This window comes from Ovis canadensis, chromosome 21, assembly GCF_042477335.2.
Source record: "Ovis canadensis isolate MfBH-ARS-UI-01 breed Bighorn chromosome 21, ARS-UI_OviCan_v2, whole genome shotgun sequence".
NCBI lineage: Eukaryota > Metazoa > Chordata > Mammalia > Artiodactyla > Bovidae > Ovis > Ovis canadensis.
Window position 1 is genome coordinate 44,609,313 of NC_091265.1, and position 12,853 is coordinate 44,622,165.

The 12,853-nt window shown below is 54.8% G+C and overlaps 1 protein-coding gene across 3 annotated transcripts in view; it reads left to right on the forward strand.

Moving 5' to 3' along the window:
• Window positions 1-12,853, forward strand: part of PKNOX2 (PBX/knotted 1 homeobox 2) — a 296,941-nt gene that overhangs the window by 204,193 nt on the left and 79,895 nt on the right. For all 3 annotated transcript variants that reach the window (XM_069566572.1, XM_069566574.1, XM_069566573.1), the window contains exon 4: window positions 8,061-8,169. In XM_069566572.1, the coding sequence (XP_069422673.1) occupies window positions 8,083-8,169 (87 nt within the window). In that variant the 5' untranslated portion in view covers window positions 8,061-8,082. The remainder of the gene's footprint in view (window positions 1-8,060; window positions 8,170-12,853) is intronic.

Here is a 12,853-nt window from a genome sequence, read left to right on the forward strand (position 1 = left end):
TGAGGAGAGCCACTGACCTGGGTCAGAGATTCCCAGCATCCCTGCAACACCCAGGGAATGTCACAAGCCCCGCCAACACCCCCCTTACCCCAGCACACACACACTACACTGTGGGCGCAGAGGGGTCCAGAGTGGATTATAAGCCCCTTCCTCCCAGAACTGGGTCTCGCAGCAAGCTGTAGCCCATCCCCAGACTGGGGTCCCCGAGCACAGAAATGACTCCTAGACCTGGCCCAGGAGGAGACATATTGTTATTCCAGCACAAAGAGTGAAATCGCCTTGGAGTGGGGAGAGGGGAGGAGTGGGAGGCTCCTGGAGGGAGGACCACAGGCCGCGGAGAGGACCTCGCTGCTGGGACGGTCCACAGATGGTTCCGACCTCTTCCAGAGACCAAAGGGAGGTTACAAGGTGAAGGAGGAGAGAGAGAGGAGAGAGGGAGATTTCCCATCTCCCAAGGAGACTGAAACTGGCTGGGCTGGTCAAACTCAGGCTGGACCCACGGGCTCCTCTGTTCCTTGGAAACCAGCACGATCACAAGAGGTCATGACCTGGCTCCACCTCCCAAGTGGGCTGCCCAGAGAGGTGCCAAAGGGCAGTCAGAGCGGAGGCCTGTGGGTCACCACGGGGGCCGGAGCTGCCTGCTGTAGAGAATCATTCCCCACTGAGAGTTCTAAGCAAGAACCAGAGGGGCGCAGGGAGGTCGCCCTTCTAGCTGAGATGTTCTGCCAGGACTTGGGCTCTGTGCTGGGAGCAGTGACCCCCTGGGACCCAGGTGATGGGGGAGGTGTGACCTCTCGGCCAGCCTTCAGCTCAGTGAATGAGCCTGGGGAGTCTGATCCTGAATGTGAATCCTAATCCTTCCTCCAGTGTAGACACGATTCCTCTTCTGGCTCCCACACTGATCCTGGCCTAATCGCATTGAGAGGATTCTATCTGTCCCTAGGACCCCAAAGTCAGAAAGATGGTGGGGGTGGGGGTGAGGAGCAACAGTCACTAGGCCACAGCATTCCTGTCACCCCAGGAATTCCTGCCCTGAGCTTCCGCCTGGCTCCCGAGCATCTGGGGTGAACAGGCAAGCCCAGATCCAGCGCTTGCTGTGCTGGGCAGGGGAGGCTCTTGGGGGCTGGCCCTTCCCCTTTATTCTACAAGGACCCTTCACCTCTCTGAAACACCTCCACCAGACCTGCTTACACTTCGAAGCTTCCCACCCATGAGTGGGTCCTCTCTCTCACCTCCATCCTTCCCATCTATCCCCACACTGGCCTAAGCCTTGTCACCCCGGTGCTGACTCCAAGCACCAAGGATCGGGGACCATCCAGTTCCTCTGGCACTCAGCTTTCCACTTGCGGTTTCTAACCCTTACTGGGTTTTGCGAAAGAGACCTGGTGTGTGTGTGTGAGTGTGTCTGTGTGTGTGTGTCTGAGTGTGTGTCTGAGTATGTGTGTGTCTGTGTGTGTCTGTGTGTGTGTCTCTCTGTGTCTCTGTGTGTGTCTGTGTGTGTGTGTCTGTGTGTGTCTCTCTGTGTCTGTGTGTGTCTGTGTGTCTGTGTGTGTGTGTGTCTGTGTGTCTGTGTGTGTGTGTGTCTGTGTGTCTGTGTGTGTGTGTGTCTGTGTGTGTCTCTCTGTGTCTCTGTGTGTGTCTGTGTGTGCATGCGAATGCTTGCGTTTCTTCAGATAAATCCACAGAGTCACATGAAATCAGTGACAGGTTGACACCGTTATTTCAAGATTCATCGCTCCGAGTTGCCAGCATAGGAGACGTAGCCAACTCCTTCCCACCACCAACACATTTTTTTTCCCCAGGCATAATTTATAGCAGCGGGGTGAATTTGTTTCCAAAAGATGAATATCACACTATCAGCAACAGCTGCCTCTCATTTTTATTTGTTTTTAAATTTGACTCAAAGTCCAATTCTCTATACACATCCGAAGCTGTAAATCCTAAACCGACTGATTACATGATTTAGTAAACAGGTTATATTATATAATGCAATTAAAGCGGGGGGCTCCGCGGCGCCACCTACAGGCTGCTTCTGGGAAGGGAGCTGGGCCGGAGACTCCTTTCGGACCAGGCTCTCCGCGGAAGGAAAATAAAGGGAACTGCTTAGGGTTGAGCCCGCCAGGTTACTAATGCAGCCTTTCGGGCCCTCCTGCTGAGTTCACTGTGTTATTTCAGCCTCCTGCAAATCTGTCTAGACGTCAGAACCCTGGCCTGGGCAGCTGCTCAGAGGGGCGGGCCTGGGGCTGGGGGAGGGGGCGGGAGCCACCTGGGGGCCCCTGGGCTGGGGGCGAGGAGGAGGCTTCCTGCCTCTCTTGGACTCTGGGGCCCCCTTGCTTCACTCTCAAATGAGGGAGGCTGTAGAACGAAGCTACCAGCTTCAACTGTTTCCATTCTCTTCAGCAGAGCTTGTGTGGTGTGCTAACCCTGGGCAGAGGCTTTGGGAATAATCTAGTGTTTTGCAGATGGAGAGGGAAAGGGACCCCTACAGTCACAGAGAGGTGGCAGAGCTGGGTGTGGAACCCAGAATTTTCTGACCCTAAGCTCAGCCTCTTTCTGATCACTGGGGATTTACAGATGAGGAAATGCAGGCCCAGACTTCCACAGCCTCTTCTTGGAGCAGCGAAAGGAAAATGGCAACATACTACCAGTGTGTGGGGGGACAGAAGATGAGGGCTCCTGGGTCAGGGGGCAACTCAGTGCTGCTTCTTTGATGCCCTTATGTGGAGCGAGAGAAGGAGGGAGGGAAGATGGGAACGGGGAGGGTGATGGGGGGTGGGGGTGGGAGGAAAGGGGGCAGGCCCAGGGCCAGAGCTGCCTCCCACCCCTCCCCACCCCTCTTCAGGCCCTGGGCTCTCAAGGATCCTAGCATCTCCAAAGAGGTTCTGTAAGAGAGGGCAATATTACTGAAAAGCTCTCCAAAAGAGGAAACTTACTTCCCAGGGCTAATACAGAACCTTTCCCCTGGTCCAGGGGGTTTAGGAGAAGGGAGGGAAGAAGGGTAGGTGTCCCAGAGGGTGGAAATATCTCCCCACCCTGTCCTGTGCCAGCCACCTACCCAGCCTTCAGTCGAAGGAGGAGGACAGTGGGGAGCCACAGGGAAGCTGGTCCCTTTGTCCCCTCTCCCACCTCAGGCCTTCCAGGGGAGGGTCAGCCAGGGTCAGGGAGCTTGCTCCTGATGCTGTGGGGCTGGCTGGCCGGAGAGTTCCCAATTAGACTTAAGTTTCTCATCCCTAAGGCCCTGAGCCCCCAACCCAGGCCCCGCAGCCCAATTACTGCTGGGCAGTGTTAACCCCTTGGTGCCCCAGGCCGTTAATGGAATGTTAATTGTTCTAATGGGTTTCTTGTCAACAAATCCTAATGAGCTCCTTCCTAACAAGCTTGGGTCTTTTTTCTCAGTCTGTTTGTCAACAAGCTGGAGTTTGAGCTCCAGTCGAGCCTCACCTTGTGGGGCTGGGGAGCGGGAGCTGAGGAGGCAGAGGGAGTGAGTGCTCCCGGGCTGCTCCTCCCTAATTCCTAAGGGGTGTCCTTCACGTCCCTCGGCCTCCCTTGGCCCCTGAGCTCTGTAAAATGGCAGTTTTAGTTCCTTTGGATGATAATATCAGTGACAAATGATTTCTTCCTGGATATCACTGTGGGGTTGAGTGTTGCATTAGGGTTTTGTTTTGTTTTTTTAATTTTCCTTCCTAGCTGCCCCTTAATAAAGGCGCTCAGCGTTGAAAACAATCCTGTGATGTGGGAAATTTCTTGGTGGTAAACTGTTCCTCATGTGTCCTCCATTTGCGATCTTGGCTGTGTCCCTCCAGAGCCCTGGTGTCCGGTGACAGAGGGCTGGGGCCTCTGGACAAGGTGGAGCAGCCTCCCGGCCGCCGGCCACAAACAAATACTCCGAGGCCCCCGTGCCCTCCAGCCTCCCAAACAAAGCACCAGAAAGGCAGGGTTCCCCAAAGGGCTTGGCGCCCAGTGATGGCTCAAGGAGTTCCCACACACCCCCGCTGTGGAGCCTCGGCCAAGAAAAGTCAGACCCCCACATTCCTCTCCGGGATGCTCCCCCGTGGACCCTCTGCACCCCAAGCCCAGCTGGTGGGAAGAAGGGGCACCTGTGCGGGTGAAGAAAAGCAAGAGCTTCCGGATGTGGTGGTGGGCTTCTGGTCCTCCCGGAGTCAGGTTACCAGAGGCTCTGTGCTTGAGCACGTAGGGAAGGAAACTTAAGCCCGTGATGAAAAGGCCTCCTGTTTTTTGCAGGAGAAGCCCCCAGAGGGCAGTAGGGCAGTGGCCTAGTGGCCTGTGGTGACCCCAGAGAGGAGGAGAGGAGGGGCAGAGGCCAACTGGGTCCTCAGAAAATTGTTCCTGTGGCCTCTAGACCCTGCTCCATAGCCCAGCAGGCTCCAGATGGGAAAATCTGTCAGCCTGGATAATGCTGGTTTCTAGGTGCAGGCTACTCTTGTGTGTGTGTGTGTGTGTGTGAGTCGCTCAGCTATGTCCGACTCTGTGCAATCCCATGGACTCTAGCTCGCCAGGCTCCTCTGTCCATGGAATTCTCCAGGCAAGAATACTGGAATGAATTGCCATTCCCTTCTCCAGGAGATCTTCCTGACCCAGGGATCGAACCTGGGTCTCCTGCATTGGCAGGCAGCTTCTTTATCACTGAGTCACTTGGGAAGCCCAGGAGGGAACTTCTTCTTCTGTGTCGCTTCAGTTGTGTCCGACTCTGCACAACCCCATAGACGGCAGCCCACAAGGCTCCCCCGTCCCTGGGATTCTCCAGGCAAGAACACTGGAGTGGGTTGCCATTTCCTTCTCCAATGCATGAAAGTGAAAAGTGAAAGTGAAGTCGCTCAGTCGTGTCCGACCCTTAGCGACCCCATGGACTGCAGTCTACTGGGCTCCTCCGTCCATGGTATTTTCCAGGCAAGAGTACTGGAGCTAGTTACCCCCAAAAGGGGAAGAAAAATCTGCCGCCAAACTCTGCCCCCAGGCTCCCCCTTCTGGAGGCTTCTGGCCCTACAGCCCCATAGACGTTTGCTTTTTCTGGGCAAGGAACATTTAAGATTGGTGCTCCCTGGAAGGGATCCTATTCAAAATTACCCCATCTGCCAGAGTTCCCAGAAAAGCCGAACCTAGCACACCCCAGAAATGCCCGTATTTCCTTTATTCCCTCCAGGTTTTCTGAAAAAGAGAGATTCCATGCCCCTTTTAACATCTCAGACGTCTTCATTCTTCAGGTTCTTTCTGATGTCTCAAGGAGTGTATATCCTATGGCCTGTCCCCCAACCCTCTTCACTCCGCTCTCGCCTTTCTGGGATGTATGAAAAAGGCATTGGTTTTCCTGCCTGCAGAGTTAGGCTCCACTCGGGGCTTCCTTCCGAGCCTCTTTGCAGTGGAGCCTGGGTCTCAGTACCTCGTGCATGTGAGATGCGGTGACCCTGGGTGCTTTGGCTGCAAAGATGACCTGGAGCTCCGTCTCAGGAGTGAGGCCAGGGTGGATGGGGTACAAGCTCAGTGAGGCCAGGAGGCGTTCCCTGCAGTCTCAGGTTTTCAGCACAGGAAGTCATCCTTCCCCCTGCCTTCTCCACAGGAACCTCGATTCACTGCACCATCACCTCCCTCGCTGGGGAGAACGCCTTGCCTCTTTTCATCTGTCCCCTCACCCCCAGCACAGGTCTTTGCATGTAGTTGACTTGATAAACCTCTGCTGAATGAACTAAGATCATGGCATCCAGTCCCATCACTTCATGGCAAATAGATGGGGAAACAGTGTCAGACTTTATTTTTCTGGGCTCCAAAATCACTGCAGATGGTGACTGCAGCCATGAAATTAAAAGATGCTTACTCCTTGGAAGGAAAGTTATGACCAACCTAGATAGCCTATTAAAAAGCAGAGACATTACTCTGTCAACAAAGGTCCGCCTAGTCAAGGCTATGGTTTTTCCAGTGGTCATGTATGGATGTGAGAGTTGGACTATAAAAAAAGCTGAGCGCCGAAGAATTGATGCTTTTGAACTGTGGTGTTAGAGAAGACTCTTGAGAGTCCCTTGGACTGCAAGGAGATCCAACCAGTCCATCCTAAAGGAGATCAGTCCTGGGTGTTCATTGGAAGGGCTGCTGTTGAAGCTGAAACTCCAATACTTTGTCCACCTGATGCGAAGAGCTGACTCATTGGAAAAGACCCTGATGCTGGGAAAGATTAAGGGCAGGAGGAGAAGGGAATGACAGAGAATGAGATGGTTGGATGGCATCACCGACTTGATGGACATGGGTTTCAGGGGACTCCGGGAGCTGGTGATGGACAGGGAGGCCTGGTGTGTTGTGGTTCATGGGGTCACAAAGAGTCGGACACGCCTGAGCGACGGGACTGGACTGAACTGGATGAATGCCTGGATTTCCAGGGCTTTCACGTGTGAACTTCGGGTCAAAGCACACCTGGTGGTTTGGAGACTTGGGTCAGCCAAAGCTGATCTTTCCTCCTCTTCCTGAAAAAGAACTAACAGAGCAACACACACTCACACACTCCATATAGGGCCCTGAGACCCTCCCTTTGACTCCCTCCAATTCCCACAGAATTCAGAGATGTGAACATTTTGGAAGGCCTTGCAGAGGGGCTGTTGAGAGGACATCAGGGAAGAAGAGGATGGAGCCCTGAGGCTCCCTCCAAGGAGAGGGAGGAAGGAGAGGGATGGTCTGACTGTCACGCTCGCCAAGATCGCCTGCTCCTGAGCGCCCTCCTCCAAGGAGGAGGCCAGGCCCTGCACTCGCAGACATTCTCAGGTGTCCCCGCATCCCTCGATGGACAGGCCTGTATCGGGCAATGAGCCGTGGTTTCCAGCTCTAAATATTTCAGGGCCTCTCCTGCAGCTGAACGGCTCTCTGAGCATTCTGTTTCCTTGGGTGGTACAGCCAGGCTGTCTCCTCTTACGGCACCACTTAGTGATTCAAGAAGAGACCTTGAGGCCAATGGGGGCAGCTCGCTTTGGGGGATGGGATGGGAGGGCTGGTAGATGAGAGCAGTCCCCACCGGGGGAAATCTAGAGATTTTGGTTCCACCCTACTCCCCAAGCACCACACCCTCCCTGAAACACACACACACACACACACGTCTGTCCTCTCTGCCTCTGCCTCCTCCTCTGTAAGAGGACCCTTGGCTCCTCGGCTTTTCTGGCCCCACGTGCGGATGAACCCAGAGTTGAACACAGGCTGAGCAAAGTCTTCCTAGAGTGTGCAGGCGCATTCATGCAGCTGTGGCCCCTGTTCCCCTGCCTTGTCCCTTCCTGGAACGCCTCCAAGTGGTCACCTGGGGCTACCCGCTCCACCCTCCAGCCGGGGAGGGCCAGCGCCCCAGGTCCCTTTCCATCACTAGGTGTGGTGAGCACACCTCCGGGGTTACTGTGGTGCTGGGAGGCTCCTGGGGCTGGGAGGGGGGATCTGGAAATCTGGAACTGTGAGGGCTGAGGCTTCGTCTTCTTTTATTTTTTACGGAGGAGGAAAGGTTAAGAGTGGCTTTATTTCTGTGCCAGGCAAAGGGGAACACAGTAAGCTAGAGCCTCAAGAACTGGGCCCTCTCCAGTGAACAGGGCGAGGCCATACAGTCAGGCAAGTGCATATGATGAGGGCCAGCGCTGAGGTTTCTGCCCCGAGGGTATAGGGTGGCTCCAGGAGGCCTGGGAAGGGAAAGCACCCTGACCATGGCGTGCCAACATGGCCTCCAATTCCGCCTCCCCCCTGCCCCTACAGTGCTGCCACAGACCAGGCCCCCTCCCGACTCCTGCCTCTCCTCAGGCCCCCACCAGGCTGGAGCTGGTGCTGAACAAAAGCAGGGCTGCTGGCTGCCCAGGTTGTTTTACATGTGATTTGAATATTGTTTATTCCAAGTCCAAATAGCACAGCAAGCCCCTCCCTACTCAGGCTTCTCCCCTTCTCTCTCCTGCACTCCCCACAAGGGCTTCCAGCCCTCACTGTATCTGGTCAGTCCCCGGGGGCCCAGCCTGGGCACACACCCAGGGACTGGTCCCCGGGACTCCCTGCACTCGGCGATTAACGGTGTGGCCCCCTCTCTCCTGCCACAGGTCCCCCATGTGAATCCATCCCATGATGCAACATGCCTCCCCAGCCCCCGCTCTGACGATGATGGCCACGCAGAATGTCCCGCCCCCAGCCTACCAGGACAGCCCACAGGTGAGTGACTGACTGGCAGCAGGGTGGAGGGGACCCGGAGGCCTTCCCGGGGCGGAGGGCAGGGCTAGGCCTCCCTCAGCTCTCCTCCTGCCCAGACTCCCTGAGAAGAGCCTGCACTTGGCAAAGCACCGGGTTCAGATCCCACCTGGGCAGCTGTCGCCTGCATCCAGGATGCAGCACCCCAGGGTGCAGCACCTAGTCATGGTCTGGTGCCCTCCCCACCCCGATTCCCGCTCAGACAAATGCACCAGCCCCTCACTCAGGGAGACTCAGCTCCAGGTACATTGAGTCTGTCTTTGAATGTTTAGGGAAACCCTTGAATAGAGGGTCCCTCTACCAGATCCCTCATTCACTGGTCTGTGTGCCTATGGGAGGTATCTCCCTTCTGTTCAGGACTCAATTCAGTTTCTATCCAGAAAAGGGCCAGGACTATTTCTCTATACCCTCTATCCTTTCCTCTGATTCCCAGTCTCCATTAACCGCAGCTCGGACAGAGCAGCCCTAAGTCCTTCTGAGATGCCAGCCCAGTTGCACCTCCTGCAGAGGGCATCAGCCTAGCCCTGTATTCCTGTTCTCTCCTCCCCATCCTCTGGATACCTGGCCCAGCTTCTGTGGGTCGGGCTCCCCAAGTCCTTGAGACCAGTCACTTCTGATCTTTGGTTCCCTGTGTGTGCCTCCCCTCCATGCTGGGTTCTTTGAGACTCAGAGTTCCTGAGGCTGTGTGTTCACAGGAAGCTCCACCTTCACACTCTCCTGTTTTCTCAATTATTACTGATCGAGTCCCTGTAATGTGAAATGCAGCCAGCTAGAACTGAACTGAATTCCTTCTTTCATCTGACGAAAGTGCAGCGAGCCTCTACTGTGTGCCAGGCCATCATTCCCATTCTGTCTTGATTGCTGGTCTTTGCCCTGCACTGCCGTGCCTCACTCGTTAGCATTTCAGACACAGCCCTTCTTCTGACCACAGGGGACATCTGTGCCACGTGGACAGGATGCAGAGATGCAGGTGCAGGGGCCATTGCCTTATGTCCCACGGCCCTGCCACCCCAGCCTGGTGTGAGCCTGTGGGGCTGCCCTGTCCACGCTGTCATCCCCCCACCAAAATGACCACTTGGTCCAGCACATGGACTACCCCTGACTCCTCCCCTTTTAAGTCTGGAAGCGCTGACCTCCAAGTGCACGTCCTTTCGTCCCCACCCCTGCTCCTGCTCATCAACTCTGTGCTCCTTCCCAGGCTCACCCTGCCCTGACCTTGGCTTCAGCAGACCCTCTGCTCCTGTCAGTAGCTTCCCATGAACGACTGTGGGCTGGGCTGGGCACTTGCATGGTCCCCCTGTTCGAAAGCCTCCAGGTGTGCAGCTGTGTCAGGGCCTTTCCCTCTGTGGTCAGAACCAAGCATAGAAGGAGGCCTGAACCAGTGGAGACCTGGGAATGTAAGGACCTTACAGGGAAGAGGCACCATCCTTCCTCCACAGACCAGAACCATCCCCCGTCTGCTCAGGCCGTGTCGGGTACTAATGGGTACTTATACCTGAGGGTATTAATGAAGAGGCAGGAACATCAGCTCCATTTCTTTTCTAGCTGGATGATGCTCTCTAAGTTCCACAGTGGGATCCGGGAATGACAATCAGGACACCGCTTGTGTTTAGCAGGTGGTGTGCGCCAGGGCTCCCATCCCCATCCCCAAGGCTCAGGGACAGACCAGAGTTGGGCCAAGAGGTCAGGCCAGATTGGCCCAGCTGCCTCCCTGCCTCCGGCCGCACCCCCTGTTTTGCCTTCCCAGGCAGCTGGGAGAAGTTTGGGGTTGGTGGGGGAATAGCAGGAGAGCTGCAGCAAGGACCTTTGTTGTTTAGGAATGCTGGTCCCGGTGGAGTGAGGTAGAGGGTACAGCTGAGAAGTCATCCATCCCAGGTGCTGAGGGAGGTGGGGGAGGTGGGGCTGCAGCCCGATGGTGCCCAGCCCCCCACCTCCGGAAGCCACCACCAAGCTGCTGTAGCCTTTTAGTGGGGGAAGGGAGGCTCCAGCCCCCAGCTGAGGCCTCAGAGCAGAAACCTAATGAGGGGGCTGTCCTAAGGCTCTCTTCTCCAGCAGCTATGGAACCTCGCCATCGAAAATACTCACATTTACAGCAGAGGAATAATTTTCCATGGCAAAAACACATATCTCCTTGTAACCACAGAAGTCCAGGGATGAAGTCTCAGTGTCCATGGTAAAGTGACCAGGCCAAGGCTTGGGGTCTTTATGGCCTTGACTAGGCCACTAGGCTGTGGCTAGATTCCCATGGGTCCTCTCTGAGCCAAACTGGTTCCCAAGGAAACTGACCAGGATGAGCGATCACAGGGAGAACTTAGGGCATGGATGGAATGGGTGGGAGAGAAGAGGTGGATGAAGACTGCAGGGCAGAGTCTCTGACTCACAGAGAGGGGCTGCTCTCCCCACAGTGCTAGACTTTGAGGCCAGTTGGCTTTCAGGGGGCCCTTCTCCCCGCTTTTCAGGGCTTCTCAGAGTGGCTGCCACGTGAGCAGGTCTTCCATGTTGGGTTTTCAAGCATGGGGAACTTTCTCTGGTCCTCCTGCCTTCTTCCTTTTGTGCAATCAGGGGCTGAGCCCTGCTTCCCAGGAGAAGCCTGCTCCATTGCCCTCATCATGCTCATCATCCTGGCAAACCAGCTGCTTTCTGACACTCTATGTCCTCAGGAAAGCCCAGCCTAATAGTGTGGGCCAGGCCCACAGGGTATCACTTCTGGGACAGGGCTCTCTGGAAAGGGTCCCACACTTCTCCATTCCTCAGGTCTAATCTCATTACCTTTGGACCCGATATGACTTGTCTCCTCAAGGCCTAGACAGCTGAGTGCATCTCTTTATCATCTCTTCAGAAACTCAGTTTCTTCCATGGGCAGAAATGGACAGTCTTTGCTACAAAGTCCCCAAAATGAAAAAGGAAGCGAGAAAGCAGGACCCATCCTCTGAGACCCATGCAGTCGTTTTAATGTTCCCGTTGTGCTAAGGGCTAGCAATACCGAGCATAATCTATTCAAATGCACAGGAGAATCTCGCTTTGGAAAATTAGGAATCTGCATTAAAAAATTCCCAAGCCCCGGACCTTCTTTATAATAAATTAGGAAGAAAAATTTTTTCAAGGCAAATTCTTAACTTGGCAATTTCATTTTTGAAGTTTGGGGAATAAAGTTATTAAAAATGAGGGAGGCTTTTTTTCCTTCTTCTTCCCATTTTAGTCCAGAAATGTTCGTGGTCATGGCTCTGTGCTACTTGGGCACAAGCCAAGTGGTGTAACAGTTAAGCAGCTTCCGGTCCCCTCAGTTCTGTTCCCGTCCATCCTGGAAAACTCTGATTGCTTGTAAGAATGTCCTTCTGTGTTCATTGTGCGCTGAAGACAGATCCTCAGTTTAGAGAGAACAAAAGCAACAACCCACGGAGACCCTTCCTGTGGCCTGCTTCCTCCTTCCTGTGGCTCCCTGTTGAATTCCGCCAGAGCCGCAGCGCCCTCTGCTGTCCACCTCCAGTACCTCAGTTCTGGCGTGATAACACCTGAGTCCGGGATGCAGATTCTCACTTTATGCCCCGAGAGGTAGGGCAAGTCACAGGACTGTGGAATTCGCCAATAATTGTTTAATGAGGACATTGTCTCCAGAGAGACCTGGATGCGAACAAGGGCTGTGATCCCTCCATTCGTTGCCTACATCACTCTTCATCCTTCCGCCTCTCTGCCTCTGCCTGCCCATCTGTCACCTGGACTTTCCCAGCCCCTCCTGCCACTGCCCCAGCACCCCCACGGGTCCCTAAGGGAGCCTCAAAGTCGTGTTCTCTGCTGTTACTCCCCTCTCCCGGCAAGCGCCACTCCAGTCTCCCTCCCAGAATTTTTTTCTGGTAACACAACCTCCCTCTCACCCATCCAGGCACATACCCTCCATCCATGCATTCTTTCCACCTCTGAAATGTCATTCAAGTTCTCCCGTTTCCTATAACACCCCGTGGGCAACACCACCCACCCACCAGAGTTCTCGCACTGTGGCTCCATCAGCAATTTCAGGAAACTGACAGCTTTACTGGAGAGGCAGCAGCTTCCCCACCCCTCACTGTAACCCCCTTCTCCCAAACCTCTGCTGTCGGTAACCTCCTCCCACCCTTCCTCAAACACAGACACATACCTACTGTTCCACAAATGCCTTTGCCCTTGGCTTATAGGCAAGACAAATATTTTATCTGGTCTATTTGTGTGTGTGTATTCAGCGTTTAGCACTCCTCTGCGTGTCCCCAGCATGTCAGCTACGTGAGCATTTCAGTAGAAAGCAGAAATCCTGGTGGCCAGTCTGACCCACTAGGCACAGTGGCAATGGATGGGGGCACTCTTGCAGTTTGGATTAGGAGCCAGTTGCTCTGCAGGTAGCTAGGTGCTTGCATAGTGTGACATCATGATAGGGGGTGTTGAAAGGGTGGTTCTGGCAATTCACCAAGGATGCAGCCTCGTTATTGACCAGAGGCAGGCAAGACAGACAAAGTCAGAATTCGCAGCTCAGGACCCAGATGGGAAGCTCACTTCAGAAGGGAGTCAAACCCTTGCTTGGGACTCCTCCCCACCCCCTGCCCCCTCCATCCTCCCGCCACCCTCAGAGCCAGGAGAATGGTGTTCAGGATGCTGTGCTGGGAGATGAGGGGTCCAGATG